This window comes from Hesperophylax consimilis, chromosome 26 (assembly GCF_061612785.1).
Source record: "Hesperophylax consimilis isolate HC1 chromosome 26, BYU_Hcon_1.0, whole genome shotgun sequence".
Classification (NCBI taxonomy): Eukaryota; Metazoa; Arthropoda; class Insecta; order Trichoptera; family Limnephilidae; genus Hesperophylax; species Hesperophylax consimilis.
The window spans coordinates 28,079,384-28,094,613 of NC_142861.1; the positions used below are offsets into that span (position 1 = coordinate 28,079,384).

The 15,230-nt window shown below is 35.6% G+C and overlaps 1 protein-coding gene across 1 annotated transcript in view; it reads left to right on the plus strand.

Annotated features, from left to right (window-relative positions):
* Sulf1 (Extracellular sulfatase Sulf1) overlaps positions 1-15,230 on the plus strand; it is a 220,690-nt gene that overhangs the window by 85,303 nt on the left and 120,157 nt on the right. Inside the window, exons 2-3 of the mRNA XM_089647310.1 lie at positions 1,580-2,810; positions 14,549-14,688. Of these exons, the coding sequence (XP_089503436.1) occupies positions 1,708-2,810; positions 14,549-14,688 (1,243 nt within the window). The 5' untranslated portion in view covers positions 1,580-1,707. The remainder of the gene's footprint in view (positions 1-1,579; positions 2,811-14,548; positions 14,689-15,230) is intronic.

Sequence of the window (15,230 nt, forward strand, 5' to 3'; positions counted from 1 at the left end):
TGTGGCCCTTGACTCGTCCTCGGTACAAATTCCATGTGGTATGGAGCATCATTATTTGCTCTTAGGGGCATGCAAAGGTTGAGTAATTTATTCGGGTCCGTAGCCTGTTCGTATGTCGCGGTGTTTTGTATAATTGTTTTTTAAAGTAAAAGGGAATGTTGAGATGTATTTTTTTTTTTAATTTTCATTTATTTCTTTTGAACGTCTTTGTGCCGCATTCATTTTCCGGTTCAGTGTTAGTTTGTCTTGTGGATAATATATTACCCGATGATTTTGTTATATATACTGTCTTGAAGAAGGTGCTTTTGGCCTAAACATGCTGGTTTTCAAACTCAAATAAACTGGTTAGTACAAATATGTAATTTTATTTTTTTAAAGCGAATACTCGGCTTAATAGATTAAATTCTTACACACCCATTCAACGTTACTGTGGAAAGCCGGCCTAGAGCCTGGTTTAAGATCGTTTTAACCAAACAAACGCCCTGGTCACGTCAAGTTTTCACTGTTCTGACTTAGGCTGGCCGCATACATACGTTTTCCGTATTCGATTTCCGAATTCGTTTTCCGTATTCGGACATCCGAATGCACGGAATCAGTAGAAAATACATTAACTGCCGCACACGTTCGTTTTAGTCCCGAACGGAACAAATTCCTTACGCACGTTCCGAATGCAAGCCGGCGCGTTCGGAGAAACCGAATGAAAAAACCTAATGACGTCATGTGGAACGCAGCTCTTGAATACATTTTGTTTGTGTCGACGCAAACGTTCGGAAATTTCCTGTCAGTAATTCAGTGTTGCCAACGGGTCTTGACCTAATATCGCCGTTTCTCATACATAAGGTAGCGTAAAGTAGCCGAATTTGCTGTTAGGTGGGACATGTTTATAATTGATTTTTTTACGTGAAAATAAAAATTTCGTGGGGGGGTGGCTAGAGAATTTCAAAAAAATAAAATTTGTCCCCAGAAAATAAAAAAAATCATGGGGGGTGGCTAGAGAATTTCAAGAAAATATAAAATTTGTCCCCAGAAAAATAAATTTCATGGGGGGGGGGGGGGGTGGCTAGAGAATTTCGGGACATGTTTAAAATTGTTTTTTTTGAAGTAGCTTAATTGGCGACCAGTCGCCTTTTAGATTTTTTCGGCGCCGATTCTCGCTCTGAGTAGCCTAGATGGCGATATATCGCCCTTGTTCGCAACACTGGTTCTGACGTTTATACATTCCGAATGAAGAAAAACGAACGTTTGCGCTAGTCTCACGGAATTCCGAATACGGAAAACGAATTCGGAAATCGAATACGGAAAACGTATGTATGCGGCCAGCCTTATGCGCCGCGTAATATTTACACCACGTTTTTAAATAGGCTGTTATTCAATAAGAATTCACCGACAAGGTTAGCTGATGTCCTAAAAATGAATGTTTTTGTGTTGGTTCTTTTTAAACCCCATATAGAATAGAATTATAATTAGTGGGAATTTGATTTCATTAATATATGGTATAAACGTTGAATAGTATTATTGTATAATACAATTTAATCGTTTCGTAGATCAATTATTAATTTTGTTTTTCTTCTGTTTTCAGAAAATGAGCTGTCTACACGAAATCCTGTGAATATTCAAGTGAACTTGAAAAACTGTGGTGATTAAGTGCTGTGAAGTGAGTTTCCAAAAATTTATATCATGATATAGCGAAAGTTCAAAATAAGCATAATGAATATATTCATTATCATCTTGGTTCTGTCCACAAATGTACTGATAACAATTGCGAATAAAAAAATAGAGGATGAGCCCTTAGATTTCCTCGGTGACAAACCAAGAACAAACGACGGTAACAAAGAACACTCGAGGAGAAATGAAAGAAGATTTTCCATCGCCAATCAAGGATCAGAAAGTGCCCACGAGAGCACTGAACAATTTGCTCAGGAACCTCCGGTAGAGAGAGGCACTCAAAAATCTAAAAACAGGTTGTTCAGAAGAAAAGCCGGTGAAATTATTCCATCTCGACTAACTGACGAAGACTTTGCAGACTTTAGACGTAGCTCTGAAGAAATTTTAAGGGATTTTACAGATGTGCACGCAAACGTAGGCAGAAATCCTTATTCCAGACACACACAGGAAGAATACGCGAATGCCAGATCTGCCACAGTCGACTTGAATGAAAACCCAAGAAGAGGTTCCAATACAGATGACAATGAAAGACGTCAAAGCAACTACGGGAATGCTAAACAACGCGGAGGGAGCGATTTCACCATCGGTGGAAATGGCGAAGATAATTTAAGAAACGGGAGAAATAATGGACGAAATGGGAGACACAATAACAACGGTGATGATTTTGAAAGAGGCAGAAGAAACGGTGATGACAATCCGAGACAAAGGCAAAACAATGAAGATTACATTCGAGGAAGACAACAAAACAACGAAGACTTCGTCAGAAGGGTGAACGAAGGCCACAACGGCGAAGAATATCCCAACAGAGGCAGGCAAAGAAACGAAGATTCTTCTCGCAATGGGAGGCAAAACTTGGACGATTACATGCGAGGTGGAGGAAGACAAAGCCTCTCTGATGACTTATCTCGCGGGAGACAGAACGGGAGGCAGAACCCTTCATCTTCAGGCTTCTCTTCTGCTCGAGGTTTCATCCCCCTGCCTCAGGGCAAGGAACGGAAGCCGAACATCGTGCTGATCCTGACAGACGATCAGGATGTAGAGCTTGGTAGTCTGAACTTCATGCCGAGGACTATGCGACTGATCCGCAATGCGGGAGCAGAGTTTAGGCATGCCTATACAACTACGCCTATGTGCTGTCCATCGAGGTAAGCAAACTATTTTATACTAATTATTTTTACACCTAGTCACCTAGCCAGAATTCTTTTGTCTGTACAGTAGAACACGGTGAAGTTTGGGAATGTAGGGAACGATTTGTTATAATTTATTGTAATAACTCTACACATATATATTCAGATGTTGGGTACTAGGTTTTCGTTTTCCCAACTGTGCACCCTTGTCCAAAGGATACATTGTGGTATCCTAGATATTAGTATGAGGTGTTAGAAACAGGTGGCACGTGTAGGCAATAAGGTAGAGCTGTCGATCATACAGAGATTCGTGGAGAGATAAGTACTATTGCTAGCAAGGTCGGGGGGCCAGAATTATTCCAACCGTCTTCTTATTGAGGACCCTGGCTTAATGGCTGCCCAAGCTCTATTATAATCTATCACCAATAAAAGTCCAAAGTCTTGTGTTGGTCGCGTGCGGAATTTTTGTAAGAGCTATAGTTACCGGGAGTTACAACAAATAACAATCACCTATTAGACGGTTTGAAAAATACCGGCAAAAAATCATATTATAATCCACACGCGTGCCATTCAACACAAGAATTCTGTCAACATGAACTCTGAACTGTTCGCCTGAAGTCTGTCGCAGGTGCGTAGGGGACTAATAATTTTTAAAGGTCAAAATAGTATGCCTTCGGTCAGTCTTCTTCTAATCTGCTTGTATTACGCATCCTCTGATGTCATCTCGCCTGATAAGTGGATTCCTCATATAATCATCATTTTAAACTCCCTTGAAGTTATTTTGTAACTAAGCTAGCTGAAGTCCCGGGCATTAGGAGGAAATCCATAATTGGTTTTATTTTGGCTAAATAATACTTATGTACAAACTGAAATAAATGTAATCTGTCGATTTCCCGATAATTAATAAATAAATTACCTCTATCTTGTTTTGAATGTAAAGCGTGCAAAATGTAATCAATTCAGAAAACAACTGTAGATTTGTATAAAAAATCAAATCCGCCGCCGCCCACCCACCACAGGCACTCTCCTTTTTATAAATAGATAGACTAAGTCGTCTTCGGGTTTTTTGAAATCAGACTTAGACGGTTATCTTCTTATTGTTTAAAGCATGCAATATTTCGTCAATCTCGAAATATGGAGATTTGTATAAAAATCAAACGAACGCCGCCCGCCCGTTGTCACCCGCCCGCAGGCCGCCACAGACAATCGTCTTAATATAAATAGAAGATAGATAGTTGGCGTTGAATAAAATTGTTGGATTTAAACATTTTTTTAATTTCTGATAACATTTCTGTCTAACTTGGGCATTGGCCTCCCTAAACAATGTGTCCGTTATTACTGATTCTTGGCAGCTCTAACTCACCCGGAGAGTGTTCTATAGATGACTGTGAACGATTTGTTCTCTTTCCCAACCAAATACGCAATCTGATGTAGGTAATATTAAATTGTAATACCAACAGTCATCTGTTAGCCGTGCTTAGCGATGTGCCCCGTACCTGGAAATATTCCCCTACCTTAAATAAATTCTTCAAAGTCGGGAAAAATTTTTTTTAAGTGAAACGGCTCCGCGGTCCTTTTCGTACAAAACTTATTTTTGATTTGAGACCAAATAAATACTTATAATTTAAAATCAAACTGAATAATTAAATTAAAAGGTGTAGCAAATATGTAATAGTTCAAGGCTACTTTTTCATTATTTAAATTGCCTACTATGTAAATATAATGATATTCAAATAAAATTTCGATGAGTTTAAATTTAAATTACAAACGACTGATTCAGGTTGGAATACATACTGTCGAATATAAATAAAATAATTTCCACTTTTGTTTTATTTATTTTTTATTCTATATTTATATAGTAGGTTGGGTAAGATTATTTGTTTAATCATTACCATTAACTCTAATTTAAATTGTCAAAGTTGCTCCTAAAATCATGAAAAATTGATTTCTTTAATTTCCTATTTATTATAATTTGAAACACAAATACATAAAGTAGCACATATCCGTAGTAGAAATGTACTATACCTTTTGATTAATAGAAATGATATTCAGTTTGGTCAAGTATTTTGGCCTCAAATCTAAATTTAAGTTTTGTATGAAAAAGGCCGCGCTGCCCTCTCATGTAGGTTATTCTTAATGACTTTCTGTTATTTTGGTGAAAATGTATGATATTAAAAGAGTTAATGACCACAGTAAAATAATTTTTTCGATGTCTTACAAAAATGAAGAAGTTATAAGCTTTCAAAGTGAACTTATGTAAAACCTGTACAATCCGTGTCTCGTGAAATATGTGAAATGTCATTGAATGTACCGTGATATTACCCCGGGCGCAACATTTCTTCATTTTGGTGGTTTATGTCTTCAGTAGGGTACTATTCGGTATTTTTCAAAAAATCTAAAAGTTCTGTCCTCGATGGCCTAAATGGCCTAAAATTTCGCTGAAGGAGTAACGAATGCGTTAAGTCTGAGGATTTCGCCATTTAGATGAAAATTCCTGCAATATTTTTCGTGAATATTCCTCAACAATAAATTAACGAGAATTTACCCATCAATTGCCCAGAATAGTCCCGCTTTGTTAGTAATACATATATTTTTTGTGCATTTTTCAAACAAAACAGTTCTCGAAAATGTCAGATCCTTATCGCTTATTATGCTATATCCACTCCACTGTTTAAATACGAGTAACAAATAAGTACTCAAACTTTGTCTCTTTCAGCTTATGTAAAAGAAGATACAATTCGCAAATAATACTTATTTTTGTCAAGGTTAAAACTTATCACGTCATGGGATGCATTTTTTTTAGTTCCGGGGACTTATCAGTTGACTTTATGCAATGTTTATTTTTCAATGTAAGTTGTGATGTCATCCAGTTGACATATTTATATTATCTACTCTATCTGATAGGAGTGTCATCTCACTTGACGCAATGTCCTTACGAAGAAAACATCTGAACCGAATAAATGACGTAAGGATGGAAGTTAATTAATTTGTGCAATAACAATGGAACAATAATGCATCCCCGGGAACCATTTATTGGATATCCAACACCCCTGCCATAGGTCATCCCAAGTAGTTTGCTACGTTTGGTGACTTAGCAGGAGTTCCCGGGCTCTTGGGGTGAGGTTTGTCCAGGTCTTGGCACCTACTGCATGGCGGGCCGAATCGGAAGAAACTGGTTGAGGGAGACCTTTTGACCTCTCAAGCCGGACACTCTCGATCCATTGCCTTGCACCACAGCTGCAGGGATGGATTCATACGTCACTAATGGAGACATTGACCCCCATATTCCTACCCACCCCTCATACATTTTTTCTTCCTCTCCTTTCTCTCCATCATTTCCTTAAAAATCTCCGCGACACAGCATCCCCAACCCAATATGACAACCGCCCTTAGGGATTTTATATCCTCAATATTAAATATTCAGCTGATTTGCGCTTGCACAATATAGGTTGTAGGTATATGCAGACGTCTCGACTGCAACAACGTTCCTTTCCTTTGTAAAGTCAATCAAATATCCATCTGTGTCATGGTCCCTGATTTCCCCCGTGGCGCAATGGAACTAACCTAATCACGAAAGCAATCGTCTGATACCGAGCGAATTGATGAAGTCTGCGACTAGGAGTTTGAAATGTACACAATACACCAACCGGCACATTATTATTAACTATATTCAACGGTTTCGTTTGGTAATAACAGAGGGCGCCACTTCCGTTTCCAACAATCCTAAAGTGTGTAGTCATTAAGATAATAATGCTGCTAATCAGATGCCCGTTAAATGGCTTTATTATATTATTTCTACTATGAATTGGGTTTGCGAAATATAAGATAATATACTTTCGAGTAACAGTTTGCCAATCAAGTGTTGGAAACTGGTCTTAGCTTCAGTAAAGAAAAAATAATTAAAACTTACTAATATTATGTATATATTTTTTAAATTATCCGCATTAAAGCTTTAGAAATTAACAAATAAAATAATGTCTGAAATGAATATAGTAAACGAAATAAACAAAGTAAACGCAGAGAAAAATGAGGATTGCTAATTTACTAAGAACTGTTGGAGCCCGCAATGCTTTGCTATTTACTAAGAACTGTTGGAGCCCGCAATGCTTTGCTATTTACTAAGAACTGTTGGAGCCCGCAATGCTTTGCTATTTACTAAGAACTGTTGGAGCCCGCAATGCTTTGCTATTTACTAAGAACTGTTGGAGCCCGCAATGCTTTGCTATTTACTAAGAACTGTTGGAGCCCGCAATGCTTTGCTATTTACTAAGAACTGTTGGAGCCCGCAATGCTTTGCTATTTACTAAGAACTGTTGGAGCCCGCAATGCTTTGCTATTTACTAAGAACTGTTGGAGCCCGCAATGCTTTGCTATTTACTAAGAACTGTTGGAGCCCGCAATGCTTTGCTATTTTCTTTCTCGCGCGTCTCTGACTTCTTCCACCATTCACTATTGTGTACCACAAAGTTACTATTAAAAAAGCACTTTACATCGACCTTATTTCGACTCCGTATCTCATTCCGGTACAGAGATATTGCGTTAAGTATTCATCGGACGTCTCCGACTTATTCTACCATTCAAACCACTCTCTAAACACTCCTGGCACTAATAAGAACAAAATTTGAAATTTTCAGCGATGTCGGTAGACTACTTTTCGAGTTTTGTGACCGCGAACATACGCAGATTGAATTTTTATGTATTATATAAGATCTCTTCAAATTATTGGTAATCCGGTTAAATACGGGATTTGTTCACAGATTTCCTGATAAACTTTTAGTAAACTACAAATATGTGATAGTACAATGATGTTTCCTTATTTTCCATTTATCCCCCCCCCCCCCCCCCCCAACTACATTAATAAACCCATATATATCAAATGTAGGTACATTAAAAATAAAAATTGTTGGATTGTTATTTATATTGTGTTTTTACAGATATTCTTTTAAGGTGTGAACAATTAATTCAGTTGCAATTGTTATTTTATTAATTTATTATTCAAATTTTGTTGCTGTCAATTTTAAAGAGCAGTTTTTATTTTCAATTTAATAGACGCAAGTGCCCAATCTCTGAGTGATTAGGAATCTCGTCTATCTGTCGGGCGGGTTTTTTTTTACCATTTCTGTAATCATAATTTTCAATAGTGATTTTTTGAAACCATTTTATGATTCGTTATGCGTACTAAATCTACGGTACCGTGCCGCTAAAGCTTTCACGACCTTTGAAGTGCTGAAAACTAAATTTATCGGAAGCATACTTGAAAGTATGAACCGATGGTCTGTCGAACTCATTAATTTTTATTCCTGAAGCTGGAGAAGTCAAAAAAAATCTTCAGTTATACGATATTTCCCATACTCATACCAATATATTTTAATACTTTTTTTTATTGTATTTGAGATCAGCAAATTAATTTAATAATATTTTCCATGATACCAAAAATTTGATTTCCTCTTTGTAATTAACATCGATTTATATAAAACAAAAAAAAACTTATATTATTTTAACACAATAAGAAGACAGGATTAAAAAAATTAAATTCATAACATATTACATAAACAACAAAAATTACTCATTTGATGATATTACAAAAACACTTTTATATGGACTTTAATATTTATTAAGCTCGTAATTGGAGTTTTCCACTTTTGATATCATTTTTTATTTTTAAAAGAAAGACAAATATTCCCGGGTTACAAATAACCTGAAAATATTTTAAAATCTCTTACTACCACCACAGTAAGCGGAAAATTTTGCTTGTGTTGTGATGGATGACTACGCCTGGGTGGTACCCAAACGCAATGTCAAGTCAGCTACCGACCGGTCATATCATTTTATTGTAATTATTATATAGTCTGAAGCAAGAATTTGGCTAACAGTTAGTTTTACAATGATCTAATTTGAATATGCACAAGAAGAGCGTATGGAGCACGCAGGTACATTAAACTGAATCTTATTTAGCAATTACACATGAATAATGCATCTATGTGATGTTTTCGTTCACACAATTGGTCAATTCGAATGTATAAAGCTTATTTTATTTTTATTTATTTATTAGATACAAATAATTACATACATATTAAGGAAGCTTTGGCTGTCCAACTAGGAAATTTTCCCGTTTTAGGACAGCCAAATTGCCTGGTTTAGTTAACATTTGTACACGCTGCTGTTATGAATTATATTTCCATACTTTACATTAATAGTTACGCTAGTAATATAGTCTATATACATATATATTTATCAAAGTAATCAAAATAAAAACTTTTTCAGACAGATTTGTACACCCGAATATTAGTTTTTTTTATGAAAACACCTGATAAATTTTATCAAGGTACATGTAATAATATGCAATTAAGGAACACTGTATCAGGGTACATGATAACATATTGGATTAATTCAATTTATAGTTACAATATAAGAAAAATATTAGGTGGGTTTCTTAATTTGATCGCTGTTACTGTGCTGTGTATTAATTTACATAATCAAGGTACATATAATATAATATACATAATCAAGAAACATATAAACAAGGTACATGAAAACATATTGTATAAACATTATCAATCACAAAAATTATCATTCGCATTGTATAAATCAGATGCATGGTAGGAATTTTTTATTTAACTGCCAATAACAATGAATAAATGTGAGTACAGAACATTTTTGTTTATCTGTTGGTCATCATAAGTTCGCTTTCGACTCTTCCCAAGTCTAGAAGCCAATAATAAACTAATTTACGCAGAATGCTTATGCTTTTCGATTTCCATAAATCGGGTAAGAGGTTGAATAATTTTGGACCAAGGTAATAGAATTGTCTTTGGGCAAAGGATGTCATAGTAGTAGGTGGAACAACTGGATTCCTCCTTGAATGTCTAGTGTCGTGATAATGATCAATGGAAGGGTAGTGGTGACGTTGTTTTTGAGTGTGTAATATAATTTTTTTATGTATAGTTGCCTGACATCAAGAACTCGTATCTCTTTGAATAATACATCACTGGGGTACCTAAATGGTTTTTTTAGGATGACCCTTAGCAGTGATTTCTGTGCTTTTGCTAAGGGATCCAGTATTGTTTTGGTACATCCGCCCCATCCCAAAGATGCATATTCAAGTAATGAGTTACACAGAGCATAATATAAACATTTAAGATCTTTTATGCAGAGAATATTTCTAATGCCCAGGAAAAGATGAGTAAGTTTTCTGACTTTTGTGGAAATTGAGTCTATATGTAGGTCCCATCTCAGAAATTTGTCTATCATAATTCCTAGATATTTTATACTATCTACGCATTCTAGGGTGTTACAATTACAAGTAGTTAGGTTATTGCAGTGGTGTATAATAATGTTTTGTGTTTCTTTCGGTTGTCCCGCTTGAGTTGCACTGAAGCGGATGAATTTTGTTTTCTCCGTGTTGAGAGTGTGTAGATTATTATCAAGCCATTGTTTAACACTGTTTATACCAGCTTCTGCTTTACTGTGAACTTCATTCCAGTTTTTACCTTCAAATAACAAGACCGTATCGTCTGCAAAGGTAATAATGTGGTCGGCAAGGGAACTGTTACATAGCTCATTAATATATATATTAAACAAAATTGGCCCTAGAGTACTTCCCTGAGGTACACCAAATTTAATATTTGCTGAATCGCTTAGAGTATCATTTATGTTCACTCTTTGGCTTCTGTTTTCTAAATAACTAACCATCCACTTTAATAGTTGACCCTGTATTCCAACGCACTGTAGTTTTTTCAACAGAATTTTATGTGATATAGTGTCGAACGCTTTGGCTAGATCCAGGAATAGTGCAGTACATTTAATTCCTCCATCGATATTATTAGAGATGATTTTTGTCAGGTTAGCGATAGCGTTTTCTGTGCTTAAACCTGGTCGGAAGCCGTATTGTCTATTAGAAAGAATGTTATTATCTTCCAGATATGTGCTAAGGCGATTTTTTACAATTTTTTCAATAATTTTCGAGACCGAATTTAGCAAAGAAACTGGCCGGTAATTATGTACATGCGATTTGTCACCATTTTTGTGAAGCAATATAACTACTGAATGTTTTAAATGATTGGGGAATATTCTTGATTTAAGGCTTAGATTCGAAATGAACGCGATCGGTATTGCGATTGAGGATTTAATAAGTTTTAACAGATTTGATGAGACTTTATCAGGACCACAAGCATTTGATGACTTAAGATCGTCAATTATTTTCATGACTTCGTTTGTCGTTGTTTGTACATTGTCTATTTTATGACCGAAATTAGAGGTAGTAAACTTAGCGAGATCAATTTCAGTAGTATTAAGTTTATCAAGAATTTTTTTCGCAAGAGTGACTCCCACTGAAGTGAAATAATTATTGGCAAAATTTGCCATAATTTTTGGGTCTGAACAGTTTATATTATTAATGTACAACGATTTAATTTCAGAAGATTTATTAATTTTTGTTTTAGATATATTACGATAAGTTTCCCACAGACGTTTTGGCGTACAGTTATTTTCGTAAATAATTTTTTTATAATAATTTTCTTTGGTCGATTTAATTAAATGTTTACATAAATTCCTATACTTTTTATAATGAGCTTGTACTAAAATATTTTCAGGACATCTTTTCGCCTTTTCGTGTAATTGATTCCTTCTGTGAATAGATTTGACAAGGCCAGGGGAGATCCAAGGTGTGAGTTTTACTTGATTATTTGTTATGTGTATGTGACTAGTGTGTTTAGATATATATGAATGTAATTTTGTGATAAATTCATTCATTGCTGAGTCAGTATCAATTTGGTCTAGATCGTTTTGCCAGTTTTCTGATCGCAAGTCTTCGACTAAGTTATTGTAATTTGTTCGAGGGACATATTTAATTTTAGCATCAGTGGGAGGTTTGTTTTTAAGACAGAGAGCTGTGGTGTAGTGGTCTGAAATTGTAGTGTGAAAAACAAATGAGTTGATTAGGTTAACATTTTTAACATTGATATGGTCTAGGCAAGATTTACTCATGCCCTGTTCTCGAGTAGGGCTATTAATTGTCTGAATGAATCCATTTTCAGTAAGCAGGCATAAATAATCGTTATATTGACGATGGTATTCGGGAATAGTATTAATATTGAGATCGCCTATGATGATTTGACGTTCTATTTTTTTTGAACTATTGATGATTGCTTGAAGTGAGCTCAAAAAAGTGTCGATGTTTTGGAAAGCGGGTGATCTGTAGATTGCAAAGATACATAAGTTGTTGTTCAAAACAATTTTCAGACAGTTTGCTTGTGATAATAAAATTTCATCTACTTGTGCTTGTATTCCGTCTCTGATGTAAACAACGATTCCACTTGATTTATTTAAACTTATGTTAGTGTGATATTCAGAGTAATTTTGTATAATTTTGGAGGTGTATTCTTTATTTATCCAACATTCCGACAAAATTATAACATCGAATGAGTAATTAAATTGATCAAGAAATAATAAAAAATCATCGATTTTTGAAATGCTTCTGATATTCTGATGAATGATTTTTAGGCTATATGAAACCCAATTGTATTTGTTTAGATTATTTAGATCATAAATAACATTTGTGTTATAATTTATATCGGAATCATTATAATTATCATATGGTAAACGAAACATATTTAGTATATTTTAAATAAGTGTAGTATTGCGTAACATAGTTATTATATTTTAGATTAACGTGGTGCTGTGATAAACTTTCGCATAATATAAGTTTTAATACAATATCTAATTTAGTTTTATTGACACCTAAAATTACTATGAAGCTGGTGATAATACAAGTTCCTAGCAGGTAGTGGAAAGAAATAGACTTGATGAAGCGGGAACAACGACTAAATATAATAGTAAACAAGCGAGACGAAATATACCTCGAGAGCGAAATTGGTACAATTTTATCACAGTGTTGACAATTTTGATTCATCGGAAATGAGAATAGCATTTGATCCCGCCTCTTTTCTAATATATATGTTCCCTCCTTTAACCCACGCGAATCGAAACATACGTTCTTTGGCATATTGGCGTGTCTTAAACCAGAGCTGCTTTGATCGAAAGGTCAGTTGTTCGGAAACGTAGATAGGCGAGCGAGGACCGGCAATTCCAATGTTCAATGTGTTAAGTTTGTCTTCGGTATTTTGTTGATTTTTATTGTAATTTTTCACATCCGCTAGCAGCTGATCTCTAGCTAGATTCGTCTTTAATTTGATAACTATTTCTCTCGGATGATTCTGTTTATTATTTTTTTTAGCTGACCGATAGATAGAGTCGATATCTTTAGTTTGAATCAAGGATTTTGTAGTCTGGCAGATGTTGAACATTACGTCTTGTAAATTCTCCCCGTTGATTTCAGGAATGCCTCTTATTTCGGCATTATTTGCTTTGAGGGCACGCTCTTGAAATTCTAGACCATTCTCCAGGACCGTAATTCTGGCTTCCAAAACGGCGTTCTTCTTCGTGAGCTCATCATTCCGTTGCTCCATGTTACGAAATCTGGCAAGAAAGTCCTCATACTGCGCACTTATGAATTGGATATTTTCTAGAATTTTATTATTTTGGTCCAAAATATCATTTTGTTTTTTTTTCCTAATTAGTCGTTTTATAAATGACTAACTCTTGCAGTTCTTCTAGATTAGTTGATGGTTGGTAGGTGGGCGTTGAAGCTTTGTTGGTCACTTTTTTTGATGGTTCCAATGTTGCGGTATCACTGGTGGTCTCCGTTAAAATAGTAGCACTTGAGGCGGCTGAGCGAGTATCCTTTTTGCACTGCTTGCACTTCTGTTGGGCACGCCTTTCTTGAGTAAATCGACGGTATGTATTCTCATTTATGCCTCCACAGGCTAAATGATAGGTGCCTTTACACGTCGCACACACAAATATTGAATCGTCTGAAAGGACGGCTTCTGGACATACTCTGCAGTGCATCTTGAATGATATATTTACTTCCAGCCTTATAACGACACTACGATGATAATCGAATTAGGTATATTGGTTGAACTTTATAAATTATAAAATAAAAATAAAATCGCTTTTATTTTATTATTCTGGATTTGGTAAGATTCGATCCTAGGATCATCAAATGTCTGCACCAAATTCAGGTGACGCCTTAGACCACTGAACCAACCAAGGCTTGCGGCGGACTGTGGTTTTAACGGCTTATAATATAACCGAGCACCTGTAAATTAAATAATTTACTGTTCTTTTCAATATTATCAGTTCACTTTTGTAATTTTATTATTTTTAAACACTATCACGGGACCAATAATTGTGAACACTTTGATAATTAATTATATATCACCAACAGATTGAATTTCAAATTAAACTGGGAGATAATATGACAAATTCACTGTAAAATGACGCTGATCTGTCACCTCACTTCAATATTTGTTCTTTTTTAATCACTTAATTGAAGAATATTTCTTTGTTAATTAGATGTGACACTATAATCATCTGTGGTAAACACGGATAAAACTTATACTTTGTTTTATAAGCGTTTTAAACTTTATATTTTAATTGTTTTGTTCGGAGCGATTGATTTGCGTGTACGTTAGTTAGTAGGTAGATTTTGAAAAAAAAGCTGTCTCTACATAAATTATTAAATCTTCTGTAACAAAGATATTTAAAGATTTCGTTATTAGAATTGCTAACTATAATGACTCTTAATGAATAAATATTATTTTCATGCCTGTAGGAAGAGTTCTCTCTTCAGAACAAACATTGACACATTTAATTTTGCTGATTTATTTAACTTTTGGTGTATCTTTTTTCCCCAGGAGTTCTTTGCTGACCGGCATGTACGTGCACAACCACAACGTGTACACGAACAACGACAATTGCAGCGGGCCCGTCTGGCAGGCGGACCATGAACCGCGCTCCTTCGCCACCTACCTCTCCAACGCGGGCTACAGGACTGGTAAGCAAAACACTCAATTCCTGTCCATAACACGTCACCAACGACGATAATGTAAACACCAACAACGACAGTGCGTAAACCAACAACGATAATGGGAAAACCAACAATGGTAATGTGTACACCAACAACGACAGTGGGTAAACCAACAACGATAATGGGTAAACCAACAATGGTAATGTGTACACAAACAACGACAGTGGGTAAACCAACAACGATAACGGGTAAACCAACAATGGTAATGTATACACCAACAACGACAGTGGGTAAACCAACAACGATAATAGGTAAACCAACAACGACGATGGGTAAGCCAACAAAGACAACGTGTACACAAGCAATGACAACAAACAGCATTAATGTTAACAGCAGTCTCCGGAGTATCACTGTGAAACGAAATACGCCCAAGTTACAGCCAGGGACGGCACCATGATCTGCTATGTATTCCACATAGCATAACGGTCGTTCTGGCTCGGCATACATAGTACCTATGACACGAGGTTGTTGACTGTTTACATTTATAACAGGAGTCTTTGGAGGATTCA